The 19,893-nt window shown below is 41.2% G+C and overlaps 2 protein-coding genes across 2 annotated transcripts in view; both read right to left on the bottom strand.

Annotated features, from left to right (window-relative positions):
- Window positions 1–13,035, bottom strand: part of Mtf1 (metal regulatory transcription factor 1) — a 41,536-nt gene extending 28,501 nt beyond the window's left edge. Inside the window, exons 1-2 of the mRNA XM_047540113.1 lie at window positions 12,965–13,035; window positions 10,882–11,340 (exon numbers count right to left, since the gene is read on the bottom strand). Of these exons, the coding sequence (XP_047396069.1) occupies window positions 10,882–11,289 (408 nt within the window). The 5' untranslated portion in view covers window positions 11,290–11,340; window positions 12,965–13,035. The remainder of the gene's footprint in view (window positions 1–10,881; window positions 11,341–12,964) is intronic.
- Window positions 13,036–14,022: 987 nt separating this feature from the next.
- The window catches only part of Inpp5b (inositol polyphosphate-5-phosphatase B), a 49,495-nt gene continuing 43,624 nt past the window's right edge, over window positions 14,023–19,893 (bottom strand). The window contains 5 exon segments of the mRNA XM_047567458.1: window positions 14,023–14,873; window positions 15,120–15,231; window positions 16,530–16,657; window positions 17,020–17,104; window positions 18,745–18,858. Of these exon segments, the coding sequence (XP_047423414.1) occupies window positions 14,758–14,873; window positions 15,120–15,231; window positions 16,530–16,657; window positions 17,020–17,104; window positions 18,745–18,858 (555 nt within the window). The 3' untranslated portion in view covers window positions 14,023–14,757.

Below are 19,893 nucleotides of genomic sequence, written 5' to 3'. Positions count from 1 at the left end.
CTCGAAGTCATAACCATCTCAGAACAACTAGTTTCACTGGAGTGGTAAGGAGAAGCAGCCAGAATGTGAGGTAGTGAGTATAAACTCAACTTTCAATGAAACATGGCTGAGAAGAGAGAGACAGAATAGAAACTTAGGGGAGAACACATACTAGGGAAAATATTTGTTTTTTAAGGTGCATTAGACAGCTGACTGACAAAGCTAATGCCTGCTCCCTACTACTAACCTGAATAAATGAATAACCTCCCAGTTCATCTGAAAGAGACAGTAAATCAAAGTCGCTATTCTGTGTCTTTCAGAATTACTTTAAAATAGTACCAAATTAAAAAAAAAAAAAAAAGAAACTTAAGCCTCCTCAAACTGGATAAGAACAGGAAGTCACAGAAAAACATGCATACAGGTTTTTATGATTACAAAGAAGTATCTGGTACCTTTTACAGTTAAGGTTTAGCATTCGTGTATTTAAAAAATTATGTTCTGGGAATTATATTGTGCTCCATGCTAGAAATATAAATAAAATAGCCCTTGCTCTCAAGAAGCTAAAAATGAAAAAGAGAACCAAACAGATAAACATAAGAACAACATGGTTTGAGAAGCTGAACCTACGATGATGTTCAGCACGCTAGGGAAATACACAGAACAATGGCACTCAGACTCAGAATGGCTAAGACAGACTTTTTGATGGAGTTGACACTGAAGCTGAATTTAAAGGCTTCAGAGAATGGTGACATAATAGTTTGCTTATCAAAGTGAAAGACAATATGAAAATAATGTCACTGAAGACTCCACTGAATATAAAGAAAATCTGTTTCTTGAAGAGAGCTTAAGATTCTAAGCATAACTTTAATTTTCCTGTGTGGCCTCAAACAGTGGCCAATTACTAGGCTAACAAGCACAGGAATACAGGGTAGTCTGGCTAAGGATAGAGTCTAATGCTACTAATAAGCAGGAAGTGTGAATGTTCAGAGATCCAATATTTGATTCACCAAGCGTTCTAAGCAGTTCTAAAATAGAGAAATATTTAACAAAGATGACTGTCCTGTTAAGTCAACAGAATCAGAGATGGAAAGGTGAATGAGATAAATGAAAAATTAAACACTAGAACTCCAGGAAACAAAAGCTTTAAAAAATAAGAAAAAAAAAAAAAAAAAAAAAAAAAAAAAGACAGGGATTCTGCTGCAAAGAGAAAAAAAAAAAAGAGACTGGAAGCCAAGAAGTGAGACTGAGAGAACTATATCCTACACACATTTGCAGCCCCTTATTCAATAAGGAAAGGGAGTCCCTGATTCTTAGCACTGAGCAAATGCCCTTTCCTCCCCTTCACTGCTGACCTCCCTTCCTCTCCCTGACACCAACACCTTTTCCCATACTGGCACTGGTCTCATTCCTTCTACTCCATAATGCACAACCAAAATGCTTGAATCAGAAACATAAGAGTTCTGACCTGACCCTGTTTCTTCAACGGTCCTCCCATCACCCACCATCACAGGTGAATTCATTCATTCACCATCCACCAGAGCTGTTCCTAAATCGCAACCCTCTACTCTTACCGAACTAATGACATCCCGTGCCCTTTCTTTTCTCAGCCCTGTTCACAGCCAACAGATCTCAGCGGATAATTCTCCCATCTTTGCAAGGAGTGGTGTGTTATGGCATCCTGCAGGCCCTCAGTTCAAACCTCAGTTCCACTGCCTGACAGCTGTTTCTAAGCCTTAATTTTTCATCTGTAAAATGGGAACCAAGAGTACCTATTTTATAAATATGTTATGAAAGTGAAATACAAAACTATATTAAAACTCCTCAAGCAGTAACTGGTACACAGCAGGTGCTCAATAGATGTTAGCTCTCTCTCTCTCAGTCTCTCTCCACTGCCAACACATCATTCTTTAGCTGTAAGAGCCCCAGTGTGAAGCTAGGCACAGTGGCACACACCTGCAATCATGAAGCTGAGGCAGGAGGATCATGAGTGCAAAGCCAGCAGCAACTTAGCAAGGCCCTAAGCAACTGAGTGAGACCCTGTCTCTAAATAAAATCTAAAAAAGGAATGGAGATGTGGCTCAGTGGTTAAGTGCCCCAAGTTTAATCCCTAGTACCAAAAAAAAAAAAAAAAAAAAAAAAAAAAAAAACAAAAACCTCAATGTCCATCATAGAAGTAACTTAGTAACTTTCAGTAGCCAAAACTTTTGACTACAAAAGCCAAAGGTAGTCAAAGGTAGCCAGGTATAAGGGCAAAGATTATCCGTGGCAATGGCTAGTGTTCCAGAAGACCCATACGGAACCACATATGCTCTCATTTCAAAACACAGTTATAAATGGTGGTAGTTCAGTCAGTAATCCCAGTGGCTTGGGAGGCTGAGGAAGGAGGATTGCAAGTTCAAAGCCAGCCCCCACAATTTAGCAAAGCCCTAAATTTAGTGAGACCCTGTCTCAAAATGAAAAATAAAAAGGGATGGGGATGTGGCTCAGTGGTTAAGTGCCCCTGGGTTCAATCCCAGTACAAAAAAAAAAAAAGTGGTAGTTCAGCTAATTAGAGGCTACCAAGACTACTACTACTGTTTTTTTGGTACTAGGGATTGAACCCCGGGATACTCAACCACTGAGTCACATCCCTATCGCTTTTTGGTTTTTAGTTTGAGAAAGGGTCTCGCTAGGTTGCTGAGGCTGGCTTTGAGCTTGTGATCCTCCTGCCTTAGCCTCCTGAATCACTGGGATTACAGCTATGTGCCACTATGCCTGGTTGCTACCAAAACTTCTGTGGGCTATCCTGATACCCAAAGAAAATTTATAAACTTGTCTAAAGGAGAAAAGCACCCCACAAAGAGTTCCTGACAAAATCATCCTAACATTTTAACTACTTCTCAAACTGAGATTACCTCTATACCTCCTCTGAGAACCACAGGGGTCTATGAGAAAGAGAAAGCAAATGAACATTCAATGAACAACCACAAAGCAGGAGGCATTATGTTCAATGTTTTATGCATATACTGTTGTATATTTTTACAGGCATAAATCTCATTTAATTTTCACAGAATTCAAGCAGATATTTTTATTTCAATTTTACAAAAGAGGAAACAGAGCAGTCTGCCCAAAGCCACATGGTTGGTATATAGCAGAACAAAGATGGAACCCAGGTTAAAACTATACCGTCACAGAAGAAACGATTTTAAAATGAGCTGGATTTAAATAAGAGGACGGGAGGTTAAACTAAAATTCAAGCATTTTCTCCAATGTCTAAACAACAGCAAAAATTTAGCAAGCCCTATGTAAAATGTAAATCTGAGAACTAATTCCTACAGCAACAAGTTTGAAAACCAGTATGTACATGAAAACAATCTCATCCTTTTCCTAGCCAGTGGGTCTTAGTGATAGAAATGTTGATGACAAAGAAGAGGTACATAATAAACATGCAGACACGGAGGGGGCACACAGAAAAAATGGTTTCATATGGTGGTAAATGGAAAACGCATTCTTCTCTCGATTCATACAGAATCTCACACAGAGTCATTATCAGTTTATCAATGTCCTTACTAGCTTCCAAGCCTCCGAGGGCAGGGACTATTTCTTTGTGCTTCCTGGTACTTGACAAAGGTAGATAAGTTGAAGTTTACAGTGGGAAATGAATGGATCCTTAACACTAGACTTTTAAGGACAGACAGTCTCTGACTGTGCTAGTTCTGAATGGCAATTCTGCGGGTGTTCAGAAGGGGACCCTTGAATAAATGTAATCACAGTATGCGAAGAATGAAAGGTGGGTGGTTCCCCTCTGGGAGAGTGAGGAACATGATTTGTCTGAGTACATCACTCCACTGCCTAAGGGATTTATATTGAGGGATAAGATTGGAACTAAGTCTCCCAACATAAAGGACACATTGTGAATTCAAGACTCTAGAGTCAAATTTTCTCCCTTACTCTTTTTTTTTTTTTTAATATTTTTTTAGTTGTAGATGGACACAATACCTTTATTTTATTTATTTATTTTATTTTTATGTGGTGCTGAGGATTGAACCCAGTGTCTCACTTGTGTGAGGCTAGTGCTCTACCACTGAGCCCAAACCCCAACCTCTTCATTACTGTTATAACTAAAAAACATTTTCAGGCTTAAAAAGAAACATGGGAAGTGAGTGGTGCACACCTGCAATCCCAGCAGTTTGGTTGTCTGAGGCACAAGGTTGGCAAGTTCAAACCAACCTTAGCAATGAGAGCAGGGAGGGAGGGAGAGAGGGAGGGAGGAAGGAAAGAAAGGGGGGGTGAGGGAGATAGGAGGGAGGGAAGGAAGGAAGGAAGGAAAAGGGGGAGGGAGGGAGGAATAAAGGCAGACAGAAAGAGAAAGGGTGGGAGGAGGGCAGAAGACAGGAGAAAGGGGGGAGGGAGAGGGAGAGGGAGAGAGAGAGAAAGAAAAAGAAAGAGGGAGGGGGAAGGGGGAGAAAAGGAGGAGGAGGAGGTAGAGGAAGAAGAAAATAAATCTTTTGGAAAATCACTGACCATATCATTCATTTCTTGTGTGTCTAGAAGCAATATAGCATCGCAAAACATCACTGTAACTGCTTTTTGGCAGAAAAGGATATTCTTTCCCAATCAATGCACTGCAATACTTTGGTGCATTATGAAGAAAAGATTTGGTATGTGATTCCTGGGTTTCTTTATAATTATTCACCAACTGTTCAAGAGAAAAGCAGGAAGGTCAGTTGCCACAGAAGACACATTATATTCACCCAGTGTGGTTTAGACAGAGGTAAGTGAAGTCCTGGCAAGTTCTCTGGGAGGGCACAAGGGTAACAGAGTTTAGGAAAACGGACTGCGTAAAACAACTAAATGAACAGCTGCTTAGAAACCTGAAGTACAGGCCTGGTGAAGTGGCACCTGCCTGTAATCCCAGCAACTCCGGAGTCTGAGGCAGGTGAATCACAAGTTTGAGGCCACTCTAAGCAACTTAGAGACCCTGTCTCAAAATAAAGCATTAAAAAAAGGGCTGGGATGTAGCTGAGTGATAGTACCAGAAAAAGAAACAAAACAAAACAACAGCAAGAAAACCTCTGAAGTAGAAAAGGCCTAAAGGAGAAAACCTTAAAAATGAATCTGAGCAGAGTGATAATATCTTTACCAGAATTTCTCAAAGCTACCAAAAGAATAGGGAGACAGGAGTAGAAGAGAAAGTGGAGGAAGTAGAAGTACAGGAATCTACAGTGTGAAATCAAGAGTCAGAATGACCGCTGTGGGAGAAAAGATGGTACCTGTGGCAAGGTTCTGGTTGGCTTATTTTATTTATTTTTTGTACTAGGGACTGAAGACAGAGGTTCTTTACCACTGAGTTACATCCCCAGTCCTTTTCTATTTTGAGACAGGGTCTCAAATTTGCAATCCTCCTGCCTCAGTTCCCTGACTCACTGGGTATTACAGACATGCACCACTGAATCTGGCTGTTTTATTTTTGAACAAGACAAGCATGAGGGGAAAAAAAAAAAAAATGAAGCAATAGGTAAGCCAACTATACCCCACAGGAAACAATGAAACAATCAAGGGTAAACAGGAAAATCAGGCTAACATCTGACTAAGAAAATAAGCTGCTTAGGAAGCCAACAAGACTAACTAGTTATTAAACGACTTTTTTTTTTTTTTTTTTGGCAATACTAGATTGAACCCAGAGCACTTAACCACTGAGGTACACCTCCAGTCCTTTTTATTTTGAGACAGGATCTCACCAAGTTACCCAGATTGGCCTCAAACTTGCTATCCTCCTGCCTCAGCCTCCAAACTTGCTAGGATTATAGGTGTGCACCACCACACCAGCTCAAATGATTTATTTTCTCAAGAGTAGCACCTCTGTGTGGAGATGCAGGAAAAAAATGAAGTTTAATAAAAAGGGGAGAAGCAGGAGTGGCTAAGATATCATGAAACTGTTACCAAATAAATCAGAAACAAGCTGGGCACAAGCCCAGCACAAGCCTGCCACAGTGTAATCCCAAAGGACTCACAAGGCTGAGGCAGGAGAATTGAAAGTCTGAAGCCAGCCTGGACAAGTTAGAAAGACCCTTAAAAAGGACTGGGGATATAGCTCCGTGGCAAAGCACTTCGAGTTCAACTCCTAGTACCACCAAAAAAAAAAAAAAAAGTCATAAAAACAGGCCTCTTCAAGGCAATTAAATAGATTCAAATGTCAAAATAAAATCACTGTCACATCATAAGCTAAGATAAGATGGCACTTCAGGAAGGCAAATGTTTTGAATGTCTGGTTATTAAGCAAGATTTTCAAAAACTAAAGCCATTGATGCTTCTCCCTCAATCCCCATCCAATCCCACACCTACCAAATTCAAAACTTGTCTATACATTCTTCCACACAGATCTCATGGATGAATTGAATCCACGGTAGACTAAACAAAGTGCTCATGATATCCTTGACCCTGTCCTGTTCAACATGATTATCAATGACCTGAAGACATGAATGACAAACCAGGTTTGCAAATGGAATAAAACAATTTGCAAATAGTACAAAGTGAGAAAATGCCAGCTAATATCACTCATTGCATAATCATTCCCCATCGTCTTCTCTTCTGCCTATGTCAGCATTTCTCGAAATGCTCCACTGATCCCTGAAAATGAGACCTGAAAAATGGCTTCCCAAGTTTATAAAATTTGGAAAATTCTACATTTTTTTCTTTAAGAGCACATCAAAGGTTCTGAGAAGTCCTGCAACAGACCTCTGTCTTGGTTTACTTAAATGTTTCCCAAACATTTACTCATGAAGTATTTTCATACAGTAATCATTAATTGAGGATGGCCAAAAGTTAAGTCCTAAATCATGCTCAAACTTACTATGCTAAAAAAAAAAAATGGGACTCAGTTCCCCTGAGCTATTGCCTCAACACACTTCTGTCAACTATCAAACTTACAAAAACAAAACAAAAAAAAACTAAAAAACCAAACTTGATACTTCCTGCTTCCTGCCTCCTGTTTCCTCATTACCCACTCACTTCTTCATCACCCAAAACTCTGGCTTCAGCTCAGTGCTCTACTGAAAGCATTCTTCCTCTTCTTCTTTTTTTTTTTTTTTTAAAGACTACATTTTGATTCATTGTACACAAATGAGGTACAACTTTTCATTTCTACAATTGTGCACATGTAGATTCACATGGTTTGACACTGTTTGTTTTTATGACAACTACACAACTGGCAAATATAGTGACTTCTTTTTGTCTCCTCAATCCTTCTGGCGGAGGTCACATAGGAATATTCACCTTTCTTGACCCCCCCTCTTCCCTTAGCTTTCCTAACACTGCATTCCATCTCAGACTACAGTAAAGTTCTCTGGTTCCTCTTTCTCTTTCCAATCATTAAATTCTGAGACCAACTATTAACTTCTCCCTTGAGTAAACTGCCCACAGTGTGAACTAATTTCACATCAACTCCTTACTTTGGACCTACATTTTCAATGGGCTTTTAACTTGCTCTTGTTACTTATCTCCAAGGACTACACATTTAATCACTCGAAAGGAACTCCTCAATTTTCCCACCAAACCTTTTCCTCTTCCTATCTTGACTCCCACTAATGGAATCACCATTTACTGGTAAGGGACATGGAGAGTAGAAAGCAGAGTTAGCCACTTTCTCCTCAGCATGCATACAATCTGAGCATGAATGTGAATATACTTTGGTTAAAGTATCTAGAGCATAGGGAACTTGACTTCACTCTTCACCAGCTCCACCAATCAGCTGTGCTAAGATACAGAGGAAATTCAACACACTTGGAAAAATGGATGAATCTTTTCAATCAAAATGATTCAAAACTTTTGAATCACACCCAATTCATGGCTCATTATTCAAACTCCAATACCATATCAAGTTCTCTCATATCTCTTTAAAATTGCTATTGATTTTTTTCCTTTATCAGAATGAAACCCCAAACCTACACTACAAGTGTCTCCTAACTGGACTCTAAGTCTTATGTTTCCCTCTGCCTCCAAGCTATTACTGCTGTCAGAACACTCTTTCTAAAATGCTACTCTAACCACATCACTCCCTAGCTAACATACCTCCAATGGTTTCCCAATATTTTCAGAATACAGTAGAAACCATTAGCATGCTACTGCTGCATTCCAGGTTTGGATTTTGCTATCTTTTCATCCTTATGGCCTCTGTTCCCTATCTTCCAGTCCAAGGGTCAGCACACTACTGTCAGTATGCCAAATCCAGCCCATCTGCCTGTTTTTGTAAATAAAGTTTTATCAGAACACAGTCAAGTTGAGTGCAGTGGTGCACACCTGTAATCCCAGCAATTTGGGAGGGTGAGGCAGGAGGATCACAAGTTAGAGGCCAACCTCAGTGACTTGGTGAGACCCTGTCTCAAAATAAAAAATATAAAGGGCTGGGGATGTAACTCAGTGATACAGCACCTCTGGGTTCAATCCCAAGTACCAAAACAAAATATGAAAACAACAATAAAACACAGTCACGCTCATTCACTTATGTATTATCTAAGGTTGCTTTTGTGCTGCAATGGAAGAGTTGAATAGGTGCAACAGAGACAATATAGCCTGTAAGGCCTAGAATATTTACTATTTAACTTCTTACAGAAAAAGGTATATGAACCTTTTTCTCACAGGATAACTGGCTAGTCCCTAAAAACGGTCTGTATTTTCCACCTTTATTTATTTGTTCATGCCATTCTCATCTCTTGGAAGGATCTTCCTCTGCTTTCCCCATTAAGTGTACACATTCTTTAAGAAGAGCTTTAATGCCACCTTTTTCTTGAAAAGTTGCGTGATCCTAAAGGTGAGTTTCTCTGTGCTCCCAATGCAATATCGGGACCTTTCCTTCACATTTACCACATTATACCTAATGTTATGATGACTGTTATAAATATATTTCTACTTCTATATTGTAAATCGTCACAATCATTTGCAACCCCACAGAGCATAACAGCACCTTGCTTTATAAATATTTGCTGAATTAAAATGAACACCTACAAGTTCAAATACTGGGCTGAAACCGGTGAGAACAAATGTAGTAGGGTGTAGAGCTTACACGCAGGCCTCTGTATCCATCTGAACAAAGCTCAACACCTGCACTCACGAGAATAATACAGAATACAGTTTCTCCATCCCAGCACTGTTAACATTTTGGGCCAGGAAATTCTTTATTGCAAGGAACTGTCCTGTGCACTGTAAAATGTTCAACAGCATCATTAGTCATTGGATTCCAGGGTACCTCCCCAGTTTGAACCAAAAATGTCTCCTGGGTGGCAAAACTGCCCCAGTTGAGAACCACTATTCCACAGATTTCCAAGTATAAGCTAACGGTAAGATTTTTTTGCCAATAATAAAGACTACATAGTAACTGTAGTACAGTGTCCAGGTTAAGAGATAAGAGCCACAGAGTATTCATTGCTAGTTGACTCACACTTTGAGATTGTGCTCAACTCTGGATTTTAAAAGGACTTTGGAAAAGTGGAGTTCATTCAATTAAAGGTGACCAGGCCAATGACAGACTGGAGGCAAATGTCACAAGAGGGATATATTTAACCGAATGGAAGTGGTCAGCCTGTACAACAGATGAAGAAAAACCCACAATCTTTACATAATCTAATGGGCTGTCCTAAGACAGGAATGTTATTCAGGAAAGAAGATCTAGAACTAGTTGGTAGCCCCTGCAGGAAGGCAGATTTTGGTTTTATAGAAGCAAAAGCTTTCTAACAATCAGAGTGGCCAGCACATGTATTGGGCTGAGCTGTGAAAGACTGTGCTTTTGTCATTCTGTAAGTGTTAAGCACTGACCAATGAACTGATGTCAGAAATGCTATCAAGAGGTTCCTGCATGGGGTAGGAGGTAGGACAAGATCTCTAAGGTTCCTTCTAGCACTGAGATTCCAAGTCTAGAAAAGGAAAAGTCAAATGCCATGAATAAGCCATATGCAGAAGCCACATGTAATTTCAAGAACTTAATTATGGCAAAAAAAGAAAAAATATCTTCTCAAATAATTTACCATATTTCTGCGCAGTAGCATCTTACATTTAGCACCCAGCACTGCCACTATCAGTGATCTATTTGTTCTAATTAAGTAATATTCCTGGATAAAGTTTAGTTTTGTTATTTTAACCATTTTTTTTTTTCTTTTTTATGGTACTGAGGATTGAACCTGTGGGGCGCTTTCTCTGAGTTACATTCCCAGTCCTTTCTGAGACAGGCTCTTGCTAAGTTGCAAAGGCTAGACTTGAGCTTGCAATCTTTCTGCCTAAGGCTCCAATGTTGCCAGAATTACAGACATGAACCACTGTGACCAGCTTAGTACTTTGAATCCATAGCTTTTATTCTACGTATAATCACCACTAGTACAATTGGTAAAAAAATGCTTTACAGTTTTCAAAGCACCCTGACGTGCATTACCTCACATTACCCAGGTATGAGAGTATCCTACTCTCATTTGCTGTCTTTTGTCTGAATTTCTAATAAAATTAAGATAGCCTTTATTATTCATTAAACATTCTCTAAATTAATAAAGCATTTTCCAGTAGATACTCAACTCCAAAATATACCATTTATAAACAACCCAGAGATAAGCCAAATCTAGTTATTACACTACTAGATAAGTCAAATTTAGCTATTTTAGCATCCAAAACTTGGATTTACTTCAGTAAAATTTTTCTTTTATTTATGATTTGAGAAAGAAAATTTGAAATATTATTATTTAGTATTCCTAAATTTCAATGTAACCATATAATCTGAAAGTTCTAGAAAGCAGAACAAACATGAAGCATACTATTGAAAGCAAAACGATTACAGGCCCTAAGCCCAGGGTCTCCTTTACTCCCCAGTTAAAACTGCCAACAAGAGTTGTATAATGAGTTGTCCCAAAGCCAAAATAGGCCCTCACCCACTGCTTTACTTACTTCTTTACGTTTTGTTTCCGGACATTCCGATTGTAGAGTAAGGGTTGCACCTTCAATATTTCTTGGCATGGGTGTGGAACCAGGGTTTATAGTCAAATGAATTTGATCTGGTGAGATAATGTGTTGCACATAACCCTGGGACATTGCTTCCTGATCAATTAGGTGGAAGCCCTCTTCACCCCCTACTAAAAAAGGCAAGTGTTCTCCACACTGTCCATCGTCATCTTCATCTTCCAAAGTGCCAGGGTCCTGCTCAATAAGAACAGTGGTCCTATCATAAACAGTTCCAGATGAGGAAGGCACCAGTCCGTTTGTATCCACAAACCTGAGCATCTTGTCATCGGGGGTCAGCTCATCTTCCTCTGCCTCAAAGAAGATGATGTTGTCGTCTGGACTGTGTTCCCCCATGGTTCAGTCGTACTCAGCCCAATCGTGAGAAATGGAAAGGTAATGAGCTTTCTGCAACAAACAAAACCAGAGTTAGAGCCACACCACAAGACCCTCCGGCCTCCTCAGCAACCTCAGGGTTCATTTTCCCTCTCATTTAAAGAGAAAATCAAAGCAAATGAAAAATCATCTTCCTTGTAAATAAACTTTAAAAGTTTAACTTTAATGCAGTCAAGTCATTTTTAAAGGAAAGCAATACTTTTTCCTCCCCCCAAAACTGAAGGAATAAGTGAGACCTCCTAAGTGTGCCTTTTTGGCAAGCAATTTGAAGATTGATCAAAACACCTAAAGAAGCAAACAGAACTGTGGCTACTTCAAAGCTGAGTTGCTATAAATCTTAAAGGAATCCCACTCAATATCGCCCAAATCAAACCATAAGCAGTACAAGGTCTCATGTAGTCTATGGCAGAAAAAGCATGGTTTGGATCCATTCATTCAGCAACAGTTCCTGGCTTTGCCCTTACTACTTGGGTCATTTTTCAGTGCTCATTTTTTTATGTGTACTATATGACTAGTAATTCCTGTTCTCTCAAAGTTGTTATGAGAAATAAAACAGATAATGTATGTAAAGCACAATACCTGAGAAATAGTACAGGACCAAGTGAGAATTCCTTCCCTCCTTCCTAGAACAAGTGTTTCAGCTTCTGGATGGAAGGGCTAAACCCCAATAAAGCACATCTAATGAATATCACTTTAATTATTTATCTCACAAAACAATAAGGTATGAACCTGAAGCTACGCTTGTAATAGTGGGCTCTCTGCTGGAAGGAAATGTTTTTAGCGTATTACATGACACTTCCTAGAGTTCAAGAAACATCAGTTAAATGAATGAAAGATATAAAGATATTCTCTCTTGAAAAGCCATATTCTCCCGGGAAGTCACACTCTCTTGGGAAAATATCAAATTTGAAGCTTTCATGGACTGGAATAGTGATTCTTCCTTCACCTGCAAACACATAGGTTCTACAAATGTGGGTTTGGCAGGCAGAACAGAGAATTTTAAAATAATCGGCACATCTCTTAGTTTTCAGTCCGGCTTTGCACTTTATCGTTCTCTTCTGCTGAGGATTAGAAAGTAAGCCTTTACGCAGTGGGGCGACCGAAGAGGTTAGTTACCAGAGACAGGTCAAGGGATCTGATCCGGGAGGAACCGGCCCGACCCCTTGCTCTGGCTTACGCAACCCCATAGATGCACATTTTGCCTCTTCTGAAAGGAGAGATAAGAGTACCCAGGGGCCCAGTGGACTGCCCCAGCACCTTTGGCGGCAAAGCGGAGACCAACTGTCCGGAACAAACAAGACCAAGAGCTTTGAGGGCAGCCAAAGAGGAGTGCGAACGGAGCACCCTTGAGAGAAGGCTGGGGAAGGGAACCTGTCTGAGCAGCACCCAGTCCAGGACTACACGGAAAAATCCCAAGACAAGTTGGGGGGCTACCAGCCGAACGAAGAGGGGCAGGGTCCGGGTCTCCATGGAAACAGGAAAGGGGGGCTGGATACCCATCCCCATGGAAACGGAGAAGGGGTGGGGTCCCTAGGTGAGCGGACGGGTCTCTACTGGGAACTGCTTCAGGAGGGAGCCTAAGTCCCCCTCCCCACGGGAAGTCCCGGCCCAAGCCAAGTCTACTTTCGCCTTTTACCTCCGAGGCTCCCGGCAACAGCGGCAGCAGCAGCTTCTCCCCTCCCCAGCGGCACCATGATTGCCCCCACCTTACCCTAGCGTCACTTCCGCTTCCGCTTTCCGGAGGAAGGAGGGGACAGCGGCTCCGCCCCTCTCTGGCGCTCCTGGTTGGCTTCAGCGGCCGGGGGGCCGAGCCTGAGCCTCCAATTGGCGGGCAAGGGGCGGAGCGGCGCGCCGCTGGACGTCGTCCGGGCTTGGAGTTAGCCCCGCGCGGGGAAGCGCTAGGGATGCTCGCCCACGGTTCCCGGCGTAAGGCAAGCGGGCGACGCCAACCGCGAATCCGAAGTTTCCTCAGCCCAGCCCGCGCCACTACTGCAGGAGCCCCAGTTCGCCGTCAGATTCCGGTCCCGGATCCGCAAGGGGCGAGCCTGCGAGGCTGTGGCGTTCTCGGACTTCCGCTATGGCACTCAGCGCCCCCTCGTCACCCAGCTACGTTAACAGAGCAGGAGGGTCCCGGAAAGGACCGGACCCAAGAGACAGAGCTAGAAGTATTCCAGAACCAGCCAGACGGGACGCTGCCCCTTCTTCCCCTGTCAAGCTTTCTTGAGACGCCGGCGTTCCTCTCTGCTCCCACTCCTGCCCAGGCGGGCAGTCCCAACTTTTCTCCTCCGCGGATTCTCGCGCCGGGACCAGTCAACGCCACCTACTGGCCACTCCTTTTCTTTAGTCATCTTACTGGCTCGGCTCTAATTCACTGAATTAACCAAGAAGTTAGTGGCATTCCAGTGCCCAAGAAGCGATTTTGCAAGTGCTTCTGTGATGCTCCTGTTTTTTCTAAATGCCTGTAAGATCTAGATGTGAGATTTTCCCATGAGATACTTCTCTAGGTTATTCAGAGTGGGACAACCCCTAGACACTAGGTCAGGGGCCAAGGAGTTCAGGCCATGGCTGTACCATCTTGCTTGAAAACTGCACAATGACTGTTACCCACCAGACTGCCAGACATGTCTTTAACCCCTGATTAGTTGTTTCAATGCGCAAGACACAAGGATCCAGCCGCCATCAAGACAGAAAAACATAACACAACAACCACTGTTAAAAATGTTTATCATTAAAATGTATCACAAATATGAGAGGAATGATGCATCACATACAGTTTGGAGGGCTTGCTGGCCTAGGACATTCCACTTGTTTCACCAGAACACCCAGTTCTTCAGTGTTTGCACTTTTAAGCCACTGCATTGCCCTCAGAAGCTGAGTGGCCAGCCTCAGAATTACTGAACCAGATCTGAGTAGGAAGGGAATAAAGTTCCATATGTATATACACATGTCCTCAGAGGGCAAAAGAATGATCTTAGGAGGCTAAAGCTTGTTTATCCAGAAGCATCCACCTACATACTTAATGTCCATTTCATTGTCCTTTCTGGACTTCAAAGTTTGTTCAAATATCTGATCATGAGGAGCTCAGTCCAGGCTACAGGGAAGGAATTGACTATGCCCTGGAGGCAGGCTGAGTAAGCACAAGTACAAAATTTTTTTAAATTAAAAAAAAAAAAAATAGAGATCTATCTGTGTTAAATAACTTAAGTTGAACATTGAACGTCAGTTTTATTGTGGATTTCTCTCATGTCTTCACAACTCAACACTGAATGTGCTGATCAATGATGACACAGGTGAGGGGAGGTCTAGGCTCAGGAGCTGCCATTCTTGCTTCCAGATGACCTCATGTGCTTTGAAGGGAGCTCCTGAGCTGCAACAGGTGGAGCTGTAAATTGGCTGCCCTGATTGAAACAAGGAAGGAGACAGAAAGGCTCAGAGAGGGTTGCAGAGGAACTGGTGAATAAACTCTTGAGCCTTCTTCTTCTCTGCCATTTCAGGCTTTTGGTGACGAGCTGGGTTTCGAAGCAGTAAGCTGCCAAATATGCTAGCTGCATGAAAAAACACAGAAAATAAATGATTCAGCAAAAAGAAGGTACCATATATTCTTGTGTTGATAGGAGTAGGAAGGAGGTACCCAAAGGCAATCTTTGCTTAAAAAAAATAACTATTTGAATGTAAACTTTTGCCAAAACTTGAAATTTTAGTTCTACTGTAATGTACTTTGGACCCTACTCAACCTCTTTTCTTCACAATGAGTCAGTCTGCAGTGATGCCATAGACATTTGGTCACTTACCTAGAATATTCTCATCCAAATGATTTTTTGCTGAATTTTTCAGTAATTCTTGCAAAAACGCCATCAAGTAGTTGAAGACATTTTTGTGGAATGTGGGAAGAGTAGAAATGACCTGAAAGAGGGAGAGTTGGAATTTGTCATTTTGTTCTTTCAATTATTTGTCAAGTTGGTTGCTGAACTCCAGGAACTGAGTATGTGATACATGAACATGCTTAAGACTATGCACAGAAAACTAATCACTTACCATTTGGCATAAGTACCAAAAAAGAGCACAGGTCAAACACTACAGGAATTTAGAGGTCAGATTTCTAACTCTATGCTCTCAGAAGACTTAAGGGAATATTTTGTTGTATCTTTTTTTTTTAAATATTTTTAATTGTAGATGGATACAATACCTTTATTTATTCACTTTTATGTAGTGCTGAGGATCAAACCCAATGCCTCATACATGTGAGGCAAGCGCTTTACCACTGAGCCACAACCCCAGCCCATGTTGGGTCTTGAATATAAGACAAAATTTGATTTGTAAAGGGAAGGGATAGGGTATGTGGGATAGAAAAAGTGTTTAAAAAAAAAAAAAAAGGCAAAAAGAAGGAAAACAGTGAAATAAGCAGAGAGAACACGTGATACATCAATCTTGGAAGGAACATAACCATTTTAACAGGAGCAGTTGTTCAGGCTAGAATTCAATAAATAGCTATCTGCACATCAGACTCAGCTGGGGAGTTTATATAAAATGTATAACAAAAGTTGTGATTCAGTGGATTTGGGGTCAGGCTCTGGAACCTATATTATTGGCAAGTTTTCTCAATTATGCTGTCAATACTTGTTGTATAAGTGAAGTGTTTGGGTAAATCACAGAAAGTCTTAAATATTTAAGAAAATCATTAAATGACAATGGAGAGCCAAGTGTGATTTTTTTAAAATATACTTTTAGTTGTAGAGGGACATAATGCCTTTATTTTATTTATTTATTTTTATGTGGTGATGAGGATAGAACCCAGTGCCCTGCAAGTGTGATTTTTGACCAACATGATGAGAACTTTAGAATACTGTATGCTTTGGATGACAGTATGCAAAACTGTCAGCAGAGGGGACTGAGTGAGAGAACTGAACCCAGGTAGCCAGAATGAGAATGGAAGACAGAGGATGAGGGACAGATCAATGGACCCAGGCACGAGGGAGGTAAGGAGGAGGAGGAGTCAGAAATGACTCAGGTTTCAGGATTGAGTCACTGAAATTAAGGGTGATGCTATTAAAAGAAAAAGGGACTCAAGAGGAAGAACAGGTTTGAGAAGGAAAGATACGCTATTGAGTTTCTAAGACTTGAGCAACTATGCCCAGAGCCATCAGGCCTCATTCCCTGGGGCTAGCAACATGTATGTGCTGGTGCTCAGTGCTTCCCCTTACCTGTTTGCTTGCTGTGTAATTGCCAGAACACTCCAAGCAGTTATGGTAGGCACTGTAACAGACAACAGGCTCTGGCAGACTCTCCAGGAAAAGCAGCAAGGCTTCAGCTACGGAATGATTGCTAGCAGCTTTGGCCCATCGTTAAGGAACAGGTGATGATGTTACCCATGGTTAGAAGGCCCAGGGCAAGCACATGCTAGAAGTACATGCTAGCACTGTTTGGTCGGGCTTTGTGTTCAGAGCCAGGATGCCAGCCTAACACCTGGAAGGGGCCTACACTGTTTGTCAGGTGAGCCAGGCCCTCCCGAGTTCCTGCTATATTGGTTGCTTAAGGCTGTAAAAACTTCTGTGTAAACTTTGAGTAGGAAAAATATGATGGTTGAGGACACAGTATCAGACCACAAACCTTAAAAAATATTCTTCTCTTTTCTCACCTCTCTCACTCATTTTCACACATACATACGCACAGAGCTGAACGTCTGAAGGATACAGAGGTTATCAATCATTCCAGTATCCAGACAGTCCCTGATATGTTCAAATTCTGATCTCAGTCCTGGCTGCTGAAACAGATCTTCCTGCAAGGAAGAAAGTCACAAAACAATTACTTTCTCAGAAAATCAGCAATGATTTCTTGTCCTAGCAGTATCACCAGAATACAAAAAGAAGCAATGTAGAGAGACCTCTGAATCATCCTGGTTGACAATATGATTTAGGTTGATGTGGCTAATGAATCTTCTCAGACATGGTTTTGCAATAGGTCTTTAGACATCTATTATAAAACTACGGGTAGGGCACACTGCTCAAGACAAGATCCAACATAAGAGAAAACTTAAAAGCAGCTGTTTCTGGCAAGTGCTATGAAGGGATTAACAAGAAAAAAAAAAAAAAACACTGAAAAAAATGTATCATGTGTAAGGTGGAGAAAGCTAAAAAGGTACTGTACCAAAAAGATTATGGCAATAGAGGTTATTTCCATTAGTCTCAGGATACTTTACATTCATGTTTTATAAACTGACAACATTATATAACTGTGTTAATAGTAACAATATTAAATGTATTGCTCAGGCTGGGATTGTGGTTCAGTGGTAGAGCGCATGTGTGAGGCACTGGGTTTGATTCTCAGCATCACATAGAAATAAATAAAGAAAATAAAGGTCCATCAACAGTTTTTAAAAAAAAGTATTAAAAAAAAGTCCTTTTTAAAACAATTTTTTAAAATGTATTGCTCAAAAGTTACATTTAAAAGGAGCTCCCTGTGGCTGGGGTTGTGGCTCAGTGGTAGAGCACTTGCCTAGCATGTGTGAGGCCCTGGGTTTGATCCTCAACACCACATAAAAATAAATAAATAAAGGTTTAAAAAAATGCAATAAGCAAATAAATAAATAAAATAGAAGGAGCTCTAGAGAGAAGTTAGACTAGCAAAGTACTCAAGAATGTGACTGCTACAGCCAGATTCCTAACCCTGCCAAATAGTGAATTTGGGGACCTTAACCAATTTATTCACTTTTCTGGGCATCTGTCTCCTCATTTGAGAACTATTACAAGAATTCAATGAGGCAATGAGGCAAAACACTTAGAACAGTGTTTGGCATATTGCAATACTCAAATGTGAGGGAAAAAAGTGAGAACTGAATATCATAAGAATGTATGCTGGTAAAGTGCTGGCTTAATATGTGTGAGGCCCTGGGGTTTGATCTGCAGCACTGCAAAATTTTTAAAATGTATGCTGTGGGATTACAATTTGTGTAGGTTTCTGTGAAACCTATATAGACAGATCAAATTGACCAAATGACCCATGAAGCTTGCCCAACTTAGCCTAGAAATCAAGTCTCCAAATTCATGGGGGTTCCATTTGGTTCTCTGTCTCTGCTTGGATTGACAACAACTTAGCCCCTCCCATTCCCAGAAACTGATGAAATTTCCCACAAAGGAGACATCCCAGAAGGCCTTCATATTGCTTTGGAGCTGGAGGACCCCAGAGGCCTGGGGAGGAACGTGTGCTGGGAGGTTTACTCTGTGAGAGGCTGCTTCCACCAGGGTAATCAAGTATGCAAAACTGTGGCACGAAACATGGCATAAAACTTCTCATTCATTCCCTGGGGAAGACCAGCTCTTCACAGGCTCCCTACATTTCCAGCAAGAAGTTCTTGGGTCTAATAGTCTTCCTCAAGGCAGTTTGGCCTCAGTCAGGCCTGACTGCTTAGCCATACCTTACCTGCTGGATAGCATTTCGGTACAGGTAATCCACCATCATCCAGAGCTCTTTGGGGATTTCCATGGGTCTCTCTAACCGGCTTCCATCATCTTCAGTCTGCAATGGCATCAGAGTCTGAAATTAAAGAAAAATCATGACAAGGTGACCCACAATGGAACTCTGCCAGGCTGGCTTCAGAAAAAACACAATATGGGGACAGCAAACCCATGGAAGAGGGAAGCATTTCAATGCCTCTAACCAAACATTGCACAGGCAAAAATGAAATCAGGTGGGACAAAAGGTGGCTTCTGAAAATTGGGAAAGGGTTATGGCAAGCAGTTTCAATGAATCAGGTGAAATATGCACCACTTTCTTAGACAAAAATCATGCCTGTAACATTTCACTGTTAGAACCAGAAAGAGTGTGGTCTGGTGAGGAAAGAGCACACACTTGGGAGTCCAAAAATCTGAGTCCAAGGTCCAGGTCCACTATTGACTCACCATGTGACCTGTGACAAATCACTCTCCTTGATTGGATCTCTGTTTTCATCTACATAATGGAGAGGATAATTCAAGAGTCCCTAAATAAAAAAAATGCATTGGGAAAAGAAAGCATACATATTATCATAAATCTGCCCCAAACTAGTTCAATTGCATTAGAATTCTCTCCATAGGAGCCTTTTAGATCTTAGCAAATTTAGTTTAGGATGCTAATCTACCAGGTAATGATTTTTAAAAAATGAATAAGATCAGGGAAGGTCAGGGAACTTCCATTATCTTAGGATTTATGGTTGAATTTATTTAATATACTGTTTAAACACTGAATGTTTAACCCTCGCCCCCCAATTCATATATTAATTACCAATGTGATGGTATTTGGAGGTGGGATTTGGGGATATGGTTATGTCATGAAAGTTGTATGGCTATGAAGAGAATTAGTATCCTGTAGAGGACCCTGGAAATCTCCCTCATATCCTATGCCATGTGAGGACCCCATGAGAAGATGGCTCTCTATGAACCAGGAAGTGGCCTTCACCAGGCACCAAATCTGTAGGTGTCTTTATCTTGGACCTCCCAACCTCCAGAATGTGAGAAGTAAATTTCTGTTGTTGACAGGTCACCCATTCTAGGATGTTCTGTCAAAGTGGCCTGAATGGACTGAGACATCTCC

Source organism: Sciurus carolinensis, chromosome 1 (assembly GCF_902686445.1).
Source record: "Sciurus carolinensis chromosome 1, mSciCar1.2, whole genome shotgun sequence".
NCBI lineage: Eukaryota > Metazoa > Chordata > Mammalia > Rodentia > Sciuridae > Sciurus > Sciurus carolinensis.
This window is presented reverse-complemented; position numbering and strand designations above follow the sequence as displayed.